We start from the raw sequence: 18541 nt of genomic DNA on the forward strand, positions 1-18541 counted from the left end.
ACTATAAGAGCAACCAGATGTCAGACTTAACTGAAAAGTACTTTGAAGTAGCCATTACAAATATGTTCACAGAACTAAAGAAAAACATGATTATAGAAGTAAAAGAGGCTATGAGGACAATATTACATCAAATAAAGATCAATAAAGAGATAGAAATTAGTTTTTAAAAAGAGCCAAACAGAAAATCTGGAGGTTAAAAGTAAAGTCACTGAACTAAAAAATGCATGAGAGGAGTTCACATGTAGATCTGAACTGGCAGAAGAAAGAATTTGCAAATCTGAAAAACGATCAATAGAGGTTATGTGAGCTAAAGAACAAAGAGAAGAAACAATGAAGAAAAATTAACAGAGCTTCAGAGAAATGTGGGACATTAAATACACCAACATACATATAATGGAGGTACGAGAGTTGGGAAGAGAGAAAAGAAAAATATTCAAAGAAATAATGGCTGAAAACTTTCCAAATTTATTGAAAAGCAGTAACATATATGTTTAAGAAGCTCAACAAATTACAAATAAGATAAACACAAAGATCATAAACAGACACATCTCAGTAAAAATGCTGAAATTCAAAGACAAAAAGAAAATCTTGAACATAGCAAGAGAAAACAACATATCGCTTACAAGGAAATTGCAATAAAGTTATGTAAGAACTGACTTCCCAGTGGAAACAATGAAGCCAGCAGACAGTTGGATAACACATTTGAAATGCAAAAAAAAAAAAACAAAAAACAAAAAATAAAAAACCCACCAACGAAGAATCCTATATCCAGCAAAGCTAGCTTTCAAAAATGAAGAAAGACTTTACCAAATAAACAAAATCTGCAAGAATGTGTTGCTAGCAGACCCACCTTACAAGAGACACTAAAAGAAGTTCTATGAATAGAAAGAATAAGGAAAAAGACAGTGATGTCTGCTCTTGACACTTCTATTCGATATTATACCAGAGGCTCAAGTCAGAGAAAATGGGCAAAAAAAAAGCATCCAGATTGAAACAGAAGAAACTCTACCCCATTTACAGATGGCATGATCCTTTATATTATTTTTTTAAAAAAAGCATCCAGATTGAAACAGAAGAAACTCTACCCCAATTTGCAGATGACATGATCCTTTATATTATTAAAAAAAAACAAAAACAAAAAACTAAGGAATCCACTAAAAGATATTAGAACTAATAAATGAGACATGTGTTTGGAAAGGTTGCAGGATACAAAGTCAACCCACAAAAATCTATAAATTAGCAATATACAATCTAAAAAGTGAAATTAACAATTCCATTTATAATAGCACCAAAAGAACAAAATAGGAATAAATTTAACAAAAGAAATACAAAATGTATACTCTGAAAACTGCAAAACATTGAAAGAAATTAAAGATCTAAATAAATAGGAAAGCATACCATGCCCACAGATCAGAAGATTTAACATTGTTAAGATGACAGTGCTCCTTAAATTAATCTATAGATTCAATGCAACCTATATCAGAATCTCAGCTGACTTCTTCGTAGAAATTGACAAGCTAACTCCAAAATTCATATGGAATTTGATAGCCATATGGATAACCAATATGGATAGCCAAAACAATCTTTAAAAAAAAGAAGTAAAAATCACAGGCGGGAGCCCCAGCATGGTGGCTCCTGCCTGTAATTCCAGCACTTTGTGAGGCTGAGGAAGGTGGACCACCTGAGGTCTGGAGTTCGAGACCAGACTGGCCAACATGGTGAAACCCTGTCTCTACTAAAAATACAAAAATTAACTGGCCATGGTGGTACGTGGCTGTAATCCCAGCTACTCGCGAGGCTGAGGCAGGAGAATCACTTGTACCTGAGAGGCGGAGGTTGCAGTGAGCTGAGATTGCACCACTGCACTCTAGCCTGGGTGACAGAGCAAGACTCGGTCTCAAAAAAAAAAAAAAAAAAAAGAAGAGGGAGAAAGAGAAGGAGAGGACTCAAATGCTTCCTGATTTCAAAATTTACTACAAACCAATGGTAATCAAAACAGTATGGTACTGGCATAAGACATATAGATCAATGGAACAGAATTGAAAGTCCAGAAATAAAACCATACAACTATGGTCAACTGCTTTTTGACAGAGATGCCAAGATCATTCAATGGGGGAGAAATAGTCTTTTTAACAAATTCTGTTGGGACAAATGAATAGATATGTGCAGAGGAATGAAGTGAGACCCTTACATCACACCGTATACAAAATTAACTCAAATGAATCAAACATTTACACTTAGAGGTAAAACTGTCAAACTCTTAGAAAAAAACTTAGGGTAAATCTCTAACATACTGGATTTGGCAAAGGATTCTTGGATATAATAATAAAAGCATGAGCAACAAAAAGAAAATAGAAAAGTTAGATATCAAAAACTGCCGTATTTAATTTATTTATTTGAGACGGAGTCTTGCTCTGTCACCCAGGCTAGAGTGTAGTGGTGCGGTCTTGGCTCACTGCAACTTATGCCTCCTGGGTTCAAGCAATTCTCCTGCTTCAGCCTCCCGAGTAGCTGGGATTACAGGCACGCACCATCATGCCCAGCTAATTTTTTTTTTTTTTTTTGTAGAGATGGGTTTTCACCATGTTGGCCAAGCTGGTCTCAAATTCCTGACTTCAAGTGATCCACCTACCTTGGCCTCCCAAAGTGCTGGGATTACAGGCGGAAGCCACTGAGCCCAGCTAACTGCTGTGTTTTAAAAGATACCATCAAGAAAGTAAAAAGACAATTCAGAGAATGGGAAATAATACTTGCAAATTACATATCCGAAGCAACTGTACCATTTTACATTCCCACCAGCAGATATAAACTGTACCATTTTACATTCCCACCACCAGAAATAAAACCATACATGTACGTGTAAAATGGTACAGATATATAAGAGCTTATATATACATATAAAAAATATATATATAAACTCTTATAACTCAATGGTAAATAGACATATAACCCAATTTTAAAATGGGTAAAAGATCCGAATAGCCATTTCTTCAGGGAAAATATATAAAAGATACAATAAGCACATGAAAACATGCTAAACATCATTAGTTATCAGGTAAGTACACATGAGAACCACAGAGAAATATACTTTACACAAAGCAGACTGCCTAGAATCAATGTAAGAGAATAACAAGTGTTGGCATGGATGTAGAGAAACAGGAACCCTCATACACTGCTGGTGGGAATGTAAAATGGTACCGTTGCTTTGGAAAACACATCAGTTTATCAAACAATTAAATTAAACAAAGAATTAACATATGATCCTGAGATTCCACTCCTAGGTATATACACAAGAGAACTGATACCAAAAAACTTGCATACAAATATTTTCAGCAGCATTATTCGTAATAGCCAATAGGTGAAACAATCCAAATTCATATCAGTGGACAAACAGATAAACAAAATGTGAATTTTAATTGTCATTAATAAAAGGAATGAAGTACTAATACATGCTACAAGATGGATGAACCTCAAAAAGATTACATTAAGTTCAAGAAGCCAGTTACAGAAGACCACGTATTATATGATTTATTTCATATCGAAGTCCAAAGTACAGAAATCTACAGACAGAAAATAATTAGTGGTTACTTGGGGCTGGGGGTAGGAAACTGAATGAATGGGTGCAAGGAGTAGTAGATCATATTATGGGGTTTCCTTTTGAAGTGCAGTGTTCTAAAATCATTTGTTATGATGGCTGAACATATCTGTGAATATATTAAATAACATTACATTGTACATTTTAAATGTGTTCATTGAATGCTTAGTCAATTATATTTCGATAAAGCTCTTTAAGAAAAAAAATTCAGCCGGGAGCGGTGGTTCACGCCTGTAATCCCAGCACTTTGGGAGGCCGAGGCAGGCGGATCATGAGAACAGGAGATCGAGACCATACTGGCTAACATGGTGAAACCCCGTCTCTACTAAAAATACAAAAAATTAGCTGGGTGTGGTGGCAGGCGCCTGTAGTCCCAGCTACTCGGGAGGCTGAGGCAGGAGAATGGCGTGAATCTGGGAGGCGGAGCTTGCAGTGAGCCAAGATTACACCACTGCACTCCAGCCTGGGCAACAGAGCGAGACTCTGTCTCAAAAAAAAAAAAAGAAAAAAAACAAAAAAAGAAAAAAAAATTCCAGGCCGAGCACAGTGGCTTACACCTATAATCCCAACACTTTGGTAGGCCAAGGCGGGAGAATCACTTGAGGCCAGGTGTTCGACACCAGTCTGGGCAACATGGCAAGACCCCAATTCTATAAAAATTTTTTTTAAAATTAGCCAGGTATGGTGGCATATGCTTGTAGTCTCAGCTGAGGCTAAGGCAGCAGAATTGCCTGGTGTACTTAAGCCTGGGCAACAGAGCGAGACCTTGTCTCTAAATAAATAAATAAAATTTAAATATAAAAAATATTCCAGGGCATTAAAAAAAAAAAACTTCCAAAATTCTTTCTTGGAAATACACATAATGCTCAAAGAAAAACCTGGCAAACACTGCACACAAAAAAGAAAATTACAGACTCAAATCACATTTGGTTATCAATATATTGTATTGTCTAACCTCATACCAGTTTAAATTCCAAAAGACTTAAATACAAAAATTATAAACTGTGATGGAAAATCTGAGCATTAAAGACCACACTGATAAATTCAACTACATATAAACAAATAGTGTTTTGCACAGAAAACCCCATAAAGTCAAAAGACAAACTGGAAAAAATCTGCAAATTATGAAATGCACAGAATGCCAATTATCCTGACAGTGTAACAATTCCCAGAAATTGATCCAATAGGAAAGTGGAAAATGGATACAGATAGCACACAAAAAGTGAATTACAAAGGGCACTAAAACATATAGTTTCTCAAACTCACTCTCAATAAGAGAAATGAAAAATGAAAAAAATACTGAGATAACATCCACCCGCCCCTATCACATTGGCAAAAATCCAACTGCTTGAAAATATACTGGTGGGAAGGGGGTACTGTGAGGAAACTGGGACTCATGTACATTACTGGTAGGAAAATAAATCGAAAATCCTGATAAGATGAAAACCTGGCAGTATTTGTCAAAACTGACATAGCAGTCATACTTCTGGAAATTTATCCTACAGATACACATACAAAATGACACTATATAGGCTTATTCACTGCGTTTTGTTTGAATTTTAAAAAAAGAAAGACTGGAAACAACCTTACAGGGGATTCATTACATAAATTACGATTCTGGCATACTTATAGAATTTACAGGTTCAGTTCCAGACCACTGAAATAAAGTGAATATCACAACAGAGGAAGTCACACCAAAGTTTTGGTTTCCCAGTGCATATAAAGGTTATGTTTATATTATACTGCTATTATGTGTGTAATTGTATTATGTCTAAAAAAATGTACATACCCTAATTTAAAATACTTCATTGCTAAAAAATGCTAATGATCATCTGAGCCTTCAGAGAGGTGTAATCTTTTTGCTGGTGGAGGGTCTTGTCTCAATGTTGATGGCTGTTGACTGGTCAGGTTGGTGGATACTGAAGGTTGGGGTGGTTACAGCATTTTCTTAAAGTAAGACAACAGTGAAGTTGGCTGCATGGATTGATTTTTCCTTCTGTAAAAGATTTCTTTGTAGCATGGAATGCTGTTTTACAACATTTTACCCACAGTAGAACTTCTTTGAAAATGGAAGTCAATCTTTTAGACTTGCCATTGCGTTATCAACTAAGTTTATATAATACTCTAAATTGTTTGTTGTTATTTCAACAACATCCACAGGACAGGGCACTATTACTTCATTAGAAGATTCCATCTCAAGAAACCATATTCGTTGCTCATCCATGAGAAGCAACTCCTCATCTAGTCAAGTTTTATCATAAGATAGTTATTTCTCTCACTGAAGACCTGAACCACTCAAAGTCATCCATAGAGGTTGGAATCCACTTCTTCCAAGCTCCTATTAATGTTGATATTTTGACCTCCTCCCATGAATCAGAAATGTTCTGAATGCATCTAGAACAGTGAATCTTTTCCAGAAGACTGACTTTGCCCAAATCCATTAGAGAAATCATTATGGCAGCTGTAGCCTTACAAAATGCATTTTTTTTCTTTTTTTTTTTTTGAAGACATAGTCTGTCAGCCAGGCTGGAATGCAGTGACACAATCATAGTTCAGTGCAGCCTCAACCTCCTGGCTCAAGCAGTCCTCCCACCTCAGCCTCCCAAGTAGCTGAGACTACAGGCATGAGCCACAGCATGCCTGGCTAATTTTTTAAAAAAATTTTTTTGTAGAGACAGGGTCTCACCGTGTTGCCCAGACTGGTCTCAAACTCCTGGGCTCAAACAGTCCACCTGCCACAGCCTCCGAAATTGCTGGGACTGCAGGCATGAGCCACCACACCCAGCCTAAAATTTATTTCTTAATAAGACCTGAAAGTTGAAATTATTCCTTGTTTCATGGGCTGCACAATGGATGTTATGTTAGCAGGCATGAAAACAATATTAATCTTGTACTTCTCCATCAGAGCTCTTGGGTGACTGACTGGGTGCATTGTCAGTGGGTAGTAATATTTTGAAAGGAGTCTTTTTTTTTTTTTTTTATGAGCAGTAGGTCTCAATAGTGGGCTTAAAACATTCAGTAAACCATGCTGTGAACAGATGTGGTGTCATCCAGGCTTTGTTGTTTCATTTATAGAGCACAGGCAGAGTAGATTTAGCATCCTTTTTAAGGACCCTAGCATTTTGCGAATGGTAAATGAACATCAGCTTCAACTTAAACTCAGCAACTGCATTAGTCCCTAACAAGAGAGTCAGTCTGTTCTTTGAAGCTTTGAAGCCAGGCATTGACTTCTTTATCTATGAAAGTCCTAGATGGCATCTTCTTCCAATAAAAGGCTATTTTGTCTACATTGAACATCTGGTGTTTAGTGTAGCCACCTTCATCAATGATCTTAGGTAGATCTACTGGATAACTTGCTGCAGCTTCTCCATCAGCACTTGCTGTTTTGTTTTGCACTTTCACATTCTGTAGATAGTTTCTTTCCTTAAACCTCATGAACCAACCTCTGCTAGCTTCCAACTTTTCTTCTGCAGATTCCTCACTCTCCTGGCCTTCATAGAAATGAAGTTTATTAACTGGCCTAATTTCAATATCGTTATGTCTTTGGAAACAAGCAGGCCCAAGGAGAGGGAGAGAGATGGGGGAATGTCCAGTTTGTGAAGCAGTCAGAGCACACACATTTATTGATTAAGTACATCGTCTTACACGAGCATGGTTTGTGGTGGCCCAAAACAATTATAATAGTAACATCAAAGATCACTGATCACTGATTAAAGTAACAGATATAATAATAAAAAAAAACTTTGAGTTATTGTGAGAATCATCAAAATGTGACACAGACATAATGTGAGCGCACACTGTTGGAAAAATGGTGCCTACAGACTTACTCGACATGGGGTTGCCACAAACCTTCAATTTGTAAAAAACACTTTGGGAGGCCAAGGAGTGCAGATCACTGGAGGTCAGGAGTTCGAGACCAGCCTGGCCAACATGATGAAACCCTGTCTCTACTAAAAATACAAAAATAAACCAGGTGTGTTGGTGGGTGCCTATAATCCCAGCTACTCGGGAGGCTGAGGCAGGGAGAATTGCTTGAACCCAGGAAGTGGAGGTTGCAGTGAACCAAGATTGCGCCACTGCACTCCAGCCTGGGTAACAGAGTGAGACTCCGTCTCAAAAAAACAAAAAACAAAAACAAACAGACAAACAAAAAAAAAACCACTAGTACTGAGAAGCACAATAAAGCAAAGTGTAATAAAACAAGGTATACCTATATCACTGTAGAATGAAGAATCAATTTAATTTTATGTACTGACTATATTAAAAAGATCTCTAAGATACATTGTTAAAGGTGGGGGGAAAAGCAAGGTGCATGTGTTATGTTTTACAAGTGTGTAAAGAGGGGAGGTATAAGAATCCATGTTTAAATTTTCTTGTATTTGTGGAGACTCTAACAATATATAAGAAACTAAGCTTTTGTTAATGGCAAGGGAGAACTAGACAGAGGACAAGGAAAGAGGACAAGTTATTCACTCTAACTTTTTATACTGGTCAGTTTTTAATGAATGCTTTCTCCATTCAAAAAAATAAAACATAGACCAGGTGCAGTGGCTCATGCCTATAATCTCAGTGCTTTGGGGTGCTGAGATGGGAGAATTGCTTTAGCTCAGGAGTTCAAGGATACAGTCATCATGCCACTGCACTTCAGCCTGAGTGACAGAGCAAGACGCTGTCTCTAATAAAATTAATAAACTGGCTGGGTTTGGTGGCTTATGCCTGTAATCCCAGATCTTTGGGAGGCCAAGGCAGGGGGACTGCTTGAAGCCAGGGTTCAAGATCACCCTGGACTATAAAGCAAGACCCTATCTCTACAAAAATAGTAAAATTAGCTGAGTGTGGTGGCGTATGCTTGTATTCCCAGCTACTCTGAAGGTTGGGGCAAGAGGATTGCTTGAGCCTAGGAGTTCAAGGCTGCAGTGAGCCATGATCACACCATTGTACTCTACCCTGGGTGACACAGCAAGACCTTGCCTAAAATTAATTAATATAGTATAATGTAATAATTGATTCACAAATAAAAATGCCGTTGATACAGACCTTAGAAACTAGAACCTTGCAGAAATAGGAAGTATCTAGGGTGGGATAAGTGACAGATTTCTCTGACAGACCCCTGCTTTAGGCACTGAATGCTCACAGAGTCGGGGTAAGGGGTTGGGGAGCAGCCTGAGGTCCTCACAGCTTGCCTCGCTTGGTGGTAGAGTCACTGCCTCACAAGCCAGGGCAAGGGCTATCAGTACTTCAGTATACTCAGTGGTACTGTGCCCAAGGTAGAGCTTTGTCCACAAACTGGGGGCTGGGCAGAATAAGAGAGCTCTCACATCCATACTGCTCTTGCCCAGAACTTAGCCTTAGCGGTAGGTAGCTGAGGGCAGGATGATATAATCTGAAGTCTGGTTTCTCCTGAGAAGAAAACCTTTCAACTGAGAGCTGGCAGAGAAGGAATCCCGAGTTCTTCTTCACTGCAGCCATCTGGAATGGAATGTCCCCCTTGCTGAGCTAGTAGTGGGGAAGGAGGAAATGCTCTTGGTTTAAATACCACAGATCTTGCCTTTCTCAATGAATTTTTTGAGATTTTCTTGAGTAGATGTTTTTTCATTTACTATTTGCCCTTGGCACCATTTCCGGAGCCTTTCAATGGTGGTTGTTTTATAATTTTTATCAGTTTCATTGGGTTAGGGGGCCAGCAGAGCTCATGCCGCCATGCCAGATATCAATATTTGGAATGGCTTTAAGTACACTGGAATTACTTTCTTTTTAAGGGACTGTAGAATTCTCCGATGCAACTATCTGAGCCTGCTACTTTTTGGCAAAGGGGTACAGCTCCTGAAATTTTTATCTGTAGAAATTTGTCTATTTACATTTTTTTCTCTTTTCTGGGGTCAATATTGATAAGTAATAATTTCCTAGAAAATTACCTATTTGATCCAGATTTTAAACTTATTTGCATATAATTGAGCAAAGTCATTTTATGATTATCTTAATTTTTTCTCTGTGTGGTTATTTCTTTAGAAACTCCTTTTTATATGTGCTTTAAGAATTACTTAATTCTGGCCGGATCTGGTGGCTCACACCTGTAATCCCTTTGGGAGCCCAAGTCCGGTGGGTCACGAGGTCAGGAGTTCAAAACCAGCCTGGCCAACATGGTGAAACCCTGTCTCTGCTAAAAATACAAAATAATTAGCTGGGCATGATGGCAGGCACCTGTAATCCCACCTACTCAGGAGGCTGAGGCAGGAGAATCACTTAAACCCAGGAGGTGGAGGTTGCAGTGAGCTGAGATTGCACCACTGTACTCCAGCCTGGAGACAGAGTGAGACTCCATCTCAAAATAATAATAATAATAATAATAATAATATAATAATAATAACTGTAATTCACTAATGAAATAAATACTAGAAATTATTCCCCCCACAAACCTCAGTGCTTAAGATTTATTATAATCAGAATCTTAACATTTCCATAATAATTATTTACTGAATTTTTACTGTTCATTATGAACTTTACAGTTGTGATTTATTTAATCTTAACAACAGCCTTATGAGGTATATACTAATAGAATTATTTTATGGATGAGGACACTGAGTCACAGAGATTATGTAGCTTGTCTAATTATATACTTAGATGTCATAATTTTAACAACTTTGTTGGCTACAAGAAATTTAAAATTATTTAAGGCTGTTAAATAAATAGATCTGTTTGCTTCCTAATGTCTTAACCTAAATCACCATCTCAAAAAGTAATATAATTGTTAGTTGTCTATAACAACATATTTTAACTCACGAATTATTTCAGTGAAGATAGTAGTGGGGAAAGAGTGTTACCAAAAATTTCCTTCCTTAGCTACCAATTTAAATTTATAGTTGGCATAGGAAATTTTCTTTTAACCCTTTTCTCATTTACCCTGAGAATACTTGCTGGTGGTGCTTGCAGCTGTAGCATTTACCCCAAGATAACTTTGCCGGGAAATATCTTGCTTTGATTATTATTTTTGCATTGCTCTAGTATATTGACTTTGGAAACAAAAGACATTATTCTATTTATAGCATTCTGTTTTTAGTAGTGGTATTTCCGTTTACAAAGTATAGTAATTCTCAGTTGCTGAAAATGTCAAATCCTAGAAGCTAGCATTCCTATGTGTGATGTTAACATAGTTCTCAAAAACAGTTTTTATATTTTATTTTCACATTGAAAATCACTCAGATTTGTTTCAGCCTCAAAGAGTATGTTTATATAAAATTAAATGAATGCAGGCAGCAAGCTACACTTCTTTTTTTCTAAATGGGAAAAGGGTTAAAAGAATGTTTATGTTTGGAAAGTCAATGTAACAATTATGGCATTATAAAGAAAAATTTAGAAAATGTAAAAAAAAAACAAAAAACCATAACATCACCACCCTAGCACTTTAATTTTATTTTTGCCTGTCACCTTCAAGTTCTTGTCCACACACATTTTTTTGTGTAGGTAGAATAATAATGTATCTTTTTTTGTATCCTGTATTTGACAAAGTGAGTTATTAAAAATTATTTTAAAAGAAGGCAGTTAAAAAATTCAAACAAAAAATGTTCTTTGTCTTTATATTTTTCAGCAGCTTTTATGTAAGTTTAAGGAGTTGTGCGAATATTTTGGTGAAGTTGGGGATACATAAAAGCACATTACCTTTTGTTTCTGACCTCTTATGCTAGTCCTTTCATCCTAAGTATTTGTATGGAAAGGATTATTTGCCTGTAAAGTCAAGTCCAGTGGATAATTTGGTTTGAAAGCTCTTATATAACACAACCATAGACAAAATATTTGTTTTTCTTTATGAACTTTGTTAATGCAATGTTTTAGTTGCATTTCTGAAATGAGAAATAAACTAAGAAAAATAGGAATTTGAGGAATAAAAGTTTAGAGTTTCATCAGTATTAAAAAAAACTTCTCTTTAGACAAGACTGAGTAAATGTGTGTGACTACTGCCCTCTTGGGTTGGTATAAGGGACATGTATTTAAAAATAATTTGTGCTGAGATTTATCTTTCTTCTTTCAAAGGTGTTAAAATCATCACACAACAGGTTCAACCAAGTAAAATCTTACCCAAACCAGTGACAGCAACTCTACCCACCAGTAGCAATTCCCCTATTATGGTGGTTAGCAGTAATGGTGCAATTATGACAACTAAACTGGTAACCACTCCTACTGGTAAGTTCTCTTGAGCATCAGTTCATTTATTCATCATACATTCATCAAAGAGTTTCTCTGTACCAGCAATATGCTTGACACTTGGGATATAGAGATTAATGGGACAGTTTTTCAGAGAGGCCTTTCTTGATTCTCACACCCCTACTGCCCTGACGTTAACTTTCTTTTGTTATTCTTTCTAATGATCCCTTGTTCCTTTCCTTTATAGCACTTCCCATAATTTCTTACGTATCTAGTTGTATATTGATTTGTTTGATATTGTTCCTTTTATTGGACCATAAGCTCTATGAGGGTAAGGGACCATATCCTTTTTATTTACCACATATATAGAGCTAGTCTGTAAGTAGGTGTTCAGTCAGGATTTGCTAAATGAGTTAAAACAGTCCCAACCCACAAGGATTTCACTCTGATGAAGTTGAGAAGAGTATATGTTACATTACAGTTTAGTAAGCGTTACTGAGACTGAGGAAAGCACAGAGTGGTATTGTGCCCTGATGGGCAAGCAACCAGCATATGCTGGAGGAGGTGACAGTGTTGAACATTTTGGATAGTAACACTATCTAAAATGTGACCTTGAGCAGATTACTTAATCTCTCTAAATCTTTTTCTTTGTTTATTTGTTTTTGGTTTTTTCCTTGTTTATTTAAATGGGATAATAATACCTATGCCATAACATTATTATAAGTACTAAATGAAATCAAGTATGTAGAAAGTCCCCAGCATAGTGCTCAATAGTTGTCACTATTAATATTATAATTAGCCATTACCGTTATTTTAAATGTATGACTCTTTAACCAAACTTTTTGAGGATGGCTAGCATTTAGATGACAGAATTTAAATAGTGTAAAATGATACCTGTCTCAAGCTTATAAACTGTCATTTATTGGCCAGTGTGTAAAGGTCTTTACAAACATTGCACTTCCTCTCCTTTAGGCTTTATTATCTCCATTTTCAGCAACTTGCCCAAGGTCACGTAGCCAAAAAGAGGCAGAACTGGGGATTGAACCAGTTTGACTCCAAAACCTATGCTTTCTTTTGTTTTTTAAATTGCAGTAAAATATATATAACATGAAATTTACCATTTTCAAATATATAGTTCATTGGCATTAAGTACATTCACATTGTTGTATAACCATCAACACCATCTATCTCCAAAACGTTTTCATCTTCCGAAACTGAAACTCTGTGCTCATTTAACAATAATGCTTCATTTCCCCACTTTCTCCAGTCCCTGGCATCACCATTCTACTTTCTGTCTCTATGCAAAGCCTGTGCTTTTAAACACTATTATTCTTTAGTATTTTTATCATACTTCCCCTAAACTTTTCTAAATAGATAACAGTGTTATGCATATATGATTCTTTATGTTATGGAAAAGTAGTGAAGAATAATATTTTGTCTATTTACGTGTCTGTGTTATAATAAGCGTTTCTTTTTTTAACAAAAACTTAATTTGAAATTTTTTCAGATGTAATTTGCCAAATTCAAACTATGTATCCATATAGCGTATTTACTTTGCACTAGTTTTGTGGGGTTTTTTTTTTTTTTCATTCAGATGTATGCTTATAACCAATTTAAACTAATTCTACTTTTATTGTTCCTCCCGTTCTCCCTTTTTGGGGGATGGTTGTATTTTTCAAAGGTGAATAACTTGGTAAAGGCATTTTTTTGGGGGGGAGGAGGCGAGTATTGAAAATGGTTATCAAAGTGGTCCGTGAATTTGATTATCATGAAAGATTTCTTCAAGTGAAGATGATGTTATCTTAGTCATATTTTTTTCATTCTCCCTAAGGCTATTGATGCTTAATTTAGGAATAGCCTTTCTGAGTTACTGGATTTGTAAGAAACCACAACAGACTCATAGCTTTTAATTCCTGTTTGGAGAAAAGAAAAAAGTGTTAGAAATAGTGGGGAAGGGTATAAAATCTTTTGAGACACATGAAGAAAAATAGTCTAACAGGTCTAAAGTTGAGGAAATAGGTAAATAGAGAAAATTTTAGGCTAAAGAGAAATATTCCTGGCAACTCTACTAGGCAGCTTTAACTTTAATCTTTACTAAAATGATAGAATAACCAACCCTTTAAAAGGTGGACGTATATTTAGAGGGTAGCAGAGTACAAAGCAATGAAAGTTTGTAAAACTTTAGACAAACAATACTGCCTTATTTGCTCAATGCCAACATTGGGTTTGGCACTAAGACAGTATAAAACAGATGCAGAGACCTTAAAATCTATGACAGAAATATCTAAAATACTCTGGCAGGAAAGATGATTAAATTTGTTTCTTTTGGCATAAAACTAGTAGAAGAAGGGTAGTGGAAGAAGGGAACAGAGTTAACTCTACTTTTTCTTTGGTTAGTAATTTGATGCAACACATCACAAAATTTTATGTGTAAAATTAATTTAAATTGACTTGGCTGTAGTACTTGCTATATGTGTTGAAAACTGGCTGTAAAATTATAAATTAATGTCTTGACACCTTGAAATTCCATTTTCAAGTTATAGCAATGTAGATTATATTGAATTACAGTTAAATTGTATTAATTATCATTCTTCTGTAAGCAATGACAAGTTTTTCTTTTGGCTTTTCCCTTTCTATAGGCACACAAGCAACCTATACCCGGCCAACAGTGAGCCCATCCATTGGTCGGATGGCTGCAACCCCTGGAGCTGCAACCTATGTGAAAACTACGAGTGGTAGCATCATTACAGTAGTACCCAAATCATTAGCTACCTTGGGGGGCAAGATAATTAGCAGTAATATAGTTTCTGGTAGGTATATCTGAAATATGTTAAAGGTATAGGTGGCCTTCATTGAGAGAAAAAAAAAAACTTACTTCATTGAAGGATTATATTTGATCTCAATTTTTACTTAGAAATCTAAAGCTTTGTTTTAGTCCTTATGTTTCATGATTAAGTAAAGTTTTTAGTTTTAATATTCAATATTCACATATAAAGCTTTTGATAGTTTTAAAATGGAAAGAATCTTTAGTTGCTTTTAGTCAGAGTGGAAAGATTATAGTTTAAATTTGCATAGAGATTTTTCATTTGCAAAGTATCCTCCTATTTGTCAACCTATTCAGACCCCATAACAACTCTTGAGGTGGTTGCTATTGTGCTGAATTTACAAATGAAGATAGATTTGGGTTTAGAGAGATCAAATTGACCTGTCCAAGACCAATTAGAGTTAGAAAGTGGAAGAACTCTTATTTGTTCTGAATATGTTTTAGGGAACATATCTCATAATTTCAATTACTGATGTCACTTTAGTTTATTAAAAATAAAAATATTTAAATACTTTATTTGCCTTTTGCCATTTATATTAACTTTGCTTTTCAGAAATATTTTACTTTAATAGTGAAAGCCAACCATCTGCCTATTTATTGGTATATTGAAACCATACCTGGTTTTTATTGGCTCATTAATCTCTGTAGTTCTTGGGTTGTGGACCCTAATGTGGAATGTTAAAATGGCATCTGTTTTCATCGATTATTATTTTTAATTAAAATGATGTAAATAATCTCTGATTAAGCAAGACTGTAGACTTTAATTGTCTACCATTTTTGTAGACAAGTCATATTTTGTATGCCCCAGGTGAGTTGTTCTAACATTTTAAAGTCAAGGGATTGAAGTTCCTGGTAGTAATTTGATGTTGCTGATAACTCAGGGAGTTAAAAAAAAGCAAAGCAGAGCGTGATATTGGCATAAAGTGTTATATTTAAAGCTGTTAATTTTGGCTCTACTTTTAAGTGTAAGTGAGAAAATCCAATGTTTGCCAGACTGAGGAGGGTGAAACCAGTTAGGGAAAGAATCATCATACTCTAGCTTTTAAGAGGATACTTTAAATAACAGTTAAAACTTAAATTGTAATGTATTACTTGACAATATCTTTACATAGTATAAAGCACTTACTCAATTAAACATTTGTCAAAAAGGGATCTTGTATTTCATTGGTAGGTAGTTTTTTATGACCTTAAGGATTTTTCTTTACTTATACATGAATTTATAGTTTCATATAGCTTGAAGGAATGTTTAGATGTCATGAGTCCTCTATTTTCAGACCTAATTCATAATGTAGCTGCTTTGTACCTGGTTAGAGCAGTACAAGCAAGCACATTTTCCTAAAAGCAGAGATGTCATTTGAAATTTATATATCTTATACATGTATAATGTGTTATCCATCTTTGTATTGAATTATAAAACCATTCATGGTTAGCTGCTACTTCAAGTGCATGAGTGTACGTGAGTAGAGACTTTTCCAGCACTATAGGATATACTTGGCATACAGTTTAAACAACTTTATTCATTGTGTGGTGCTCATTATGTCTCTATCTCTGCTTCACTGACACTTCTATTCCAAAGAACTTCTCTTCTTCTGGTTGCTCTAAACTGATCCTTGTGTTACATCTCACTATTCTTTATAAAGACAATTTTCTTATTTTATAATATTATTGTTGATCCATGATACTGGGATTATAGGTTAGTTTTAAAATCTTTTATTGCCTATTTATAGTAAACTGATAAGCCTGGTTGAATGAATTTACACAGTTTTCTGTCTTCATCCATGAGCAGATGCTTTTCCTAGGGTCCCATCTTCCCCAAACAAAAAAGAAGTACTTTCCTTTTTTTTTTTTTTTTAAAGACAGAGTCTCACTCTGTTGCCCAGGCTAGGATGCAGTGGCATGATTGGCTCGTTACAGCATCAGCCTCCTGGGCTCAAGCAATCCTGACACCTCAGCCTTCCAGGTAGCTAAGACTACAGGCTCACACCACCATGCTTGGCTAATTTTTGTATTTTTTCTAGAGACAGAGTTTTGCCATGTTACCCAGGCTGGTCTCAAACTCCTGAGCTCAAGCAATCTGCCCACCTTGGCTACCCAAAGTGGTGGGATTCCAGGCATGAGCCACCGTGCCTGGCTCTTTTCTTAAAATACACTCAAACATCTAGCTATAAGACTAGAAGGCTTTAAAAAAGGTACTTTCCCTCTCATGGTGGGGGAATTTGGAAACTACAGCAAGGTTCAAAGAAAATTAAAAACCTTTGATTTTTACTATTCATAGGACTGTGTTAAAATTTAGGTATATTTCTTTTTATTCATTTTTCTATTCATTTGTTTGTATAAAGTGTTTGTGTGTGTGCGTGCGTGTATATATATATATATATTTTTTTAATTGGGATCTAATATAGTCAGATTTTATCCGTGTTTCCTATAGTAATGTTATTTTCCCATGCTAGTAAATGTAGTTTGACAACCCCCCTCATATTTAACCATTTTCTTATTGTAGCAAGTTTTAGGTTGCTTATAGGCTGTCTTGTGTGTGTGTGTGTGTGTGTGTGTGTGTGTGTGTGTGTCTGTGTCATTATAAATAATTCTATGACGAACATTATTATACATAAATTATTTTGTGGAATTCTTACTTCTTCTGTATAAATATCCTAGAATGCAAGTTAATGCTTCCAAAGTACTTTCTAGAAAGATCACTTTGTTCTTTTTATTAGAACAAGCAATTAAATGGAAGCCATGACTATCTTTATAGTTGATTCATATCTTTTTTTTTTTTCTTTTTTGAGGCGGAGTCCTGCTGTGTCACCTAGGCTGGAATGTAGTGGTGTGATCTCTGCTCACTGCTACCCCCATCTCCCAGGTTCAAGCAATTCTCCTGCCTCAGCCTCCTGAGTAGCTGGGATTACAGGCGCCTGCTACCACGCTCGGCTAATTTTTTTATTTTTAATAGAGACGGGGTTTCACCATGTTGGCCAGGATGATCTCAAACTCCTGACCTCAGGTGATCCACCTGCCTCGGGCTCCCAAAGTGCTGGTATTATAGGCGTCAGTTACTGCGCCCGGCCAATTCATATTTTATAGGGTCAAATATTTATTTACATGTGTATACGTTAGATTATCAGATTTGTAACTTTTTTTGTGAGCTTTGTTGAGGGTTAGATGAATAATTATATTGGATTCTTCAGAGTTGAACTCACTACCTTGATTCTGAGGACATTATGAGAACCTGTGACAATAGCAAAACTTTAATTCTCCTAATCTTTAGTACAGTGTCCAGGAAAGGAACTATTGTTTTTGCACTTTTTCATCCGTTCATTCTTTGAGCAAAGCAACATAAAACATTACCTAAGAGACCAAGATTGTCAGGTGATTTTAGAATCTGTAAATAGAATAGTAAAATCTGAGCCAATAAATTTGTGTTCTTCTTTAAGCCTACCTATTACAATGCCCAAACTTTTACAGGGATCGTTTTAAAAAATAAGAATGCCTGGAATGCATCAATATCATAGTTCATTATTATCTAAATGGGATATACAGTTATTTGTACCCATTATATCTCGATTGTTTTATAAGTGAAGATTATATAGGTGGGTCCTTCTGATATGCTACGAACCAGATACTCTGCTGTGTGTTGTGATACAGAGGAATATATATATGAGTTTTATTATCTGCCCTAAAAAATGCTGAACAAGTGAACTTGTATAATTTTGCTGTAACATGGGAACATCAGTCTACTGTGAAAGCATAGAGGGTGACTTTTTTTTAATGCGTAATACTTCTTCAATGTAATGTATTTATCCCCGATACAGAAACATGTTCACTAGAATTTCAGAAATTTATAATTGATCATTCTATCAATTATAAATTATATTCTATTTTAATATAATGTTAGACTTGCTTTTCCTTATGCTATTCCTTTTTCTTCTATTTTCTGACATTTGCCCCCCCACCACATTTTGTTAAACTTGTGGACTTGGTTTGCA

The 18541-nt window shown here is 35.7% G+C and overlaps 1 protein-coding gene across 21 annotated transcripts in view; it reads left to right on the forward strand.

Annotated features, from left to right (window-relative positions):
* Nucleotides 1-18541, forward strand: part of EMSY (EMSY transcriptional repressor, BRCA2 interacting) — a 105725-nt gene that overhangs the window by 56675 nt on the left and 30509 nt on the right. For all 21 annotated transcript variants that reach the window (XM_054524841.2, XM_024255629.3, XM_024255632.3 and 18 more), the window contains 2 exons: nt 11624-11773; nt 14374-14544. In XM_054524841.2, coding sequence (XP_054380816.1) covers nt 11624-11773; nt 14374-14544 — 321 coding nt within the window. The remainder of the gene's footprint in view (nt 1-11623; nt 11774-14373; nt 14545-18541) is intronic.

This window comes from Pongo abelii, chromosome 9 (genome assembly GCF_028885655.2).
Source record: "Pongo abelii isolate AG06213 chromosome 9, NHGRI_mPonAbe1-v2.0_pri, whole genome shotgun sequence".
Classification (NCBI taxonomy): Eukaryota; Metazoa; Chordata; class Mammalia; order Primates; family Hominidae; genus Pongo; species Pongo abelii.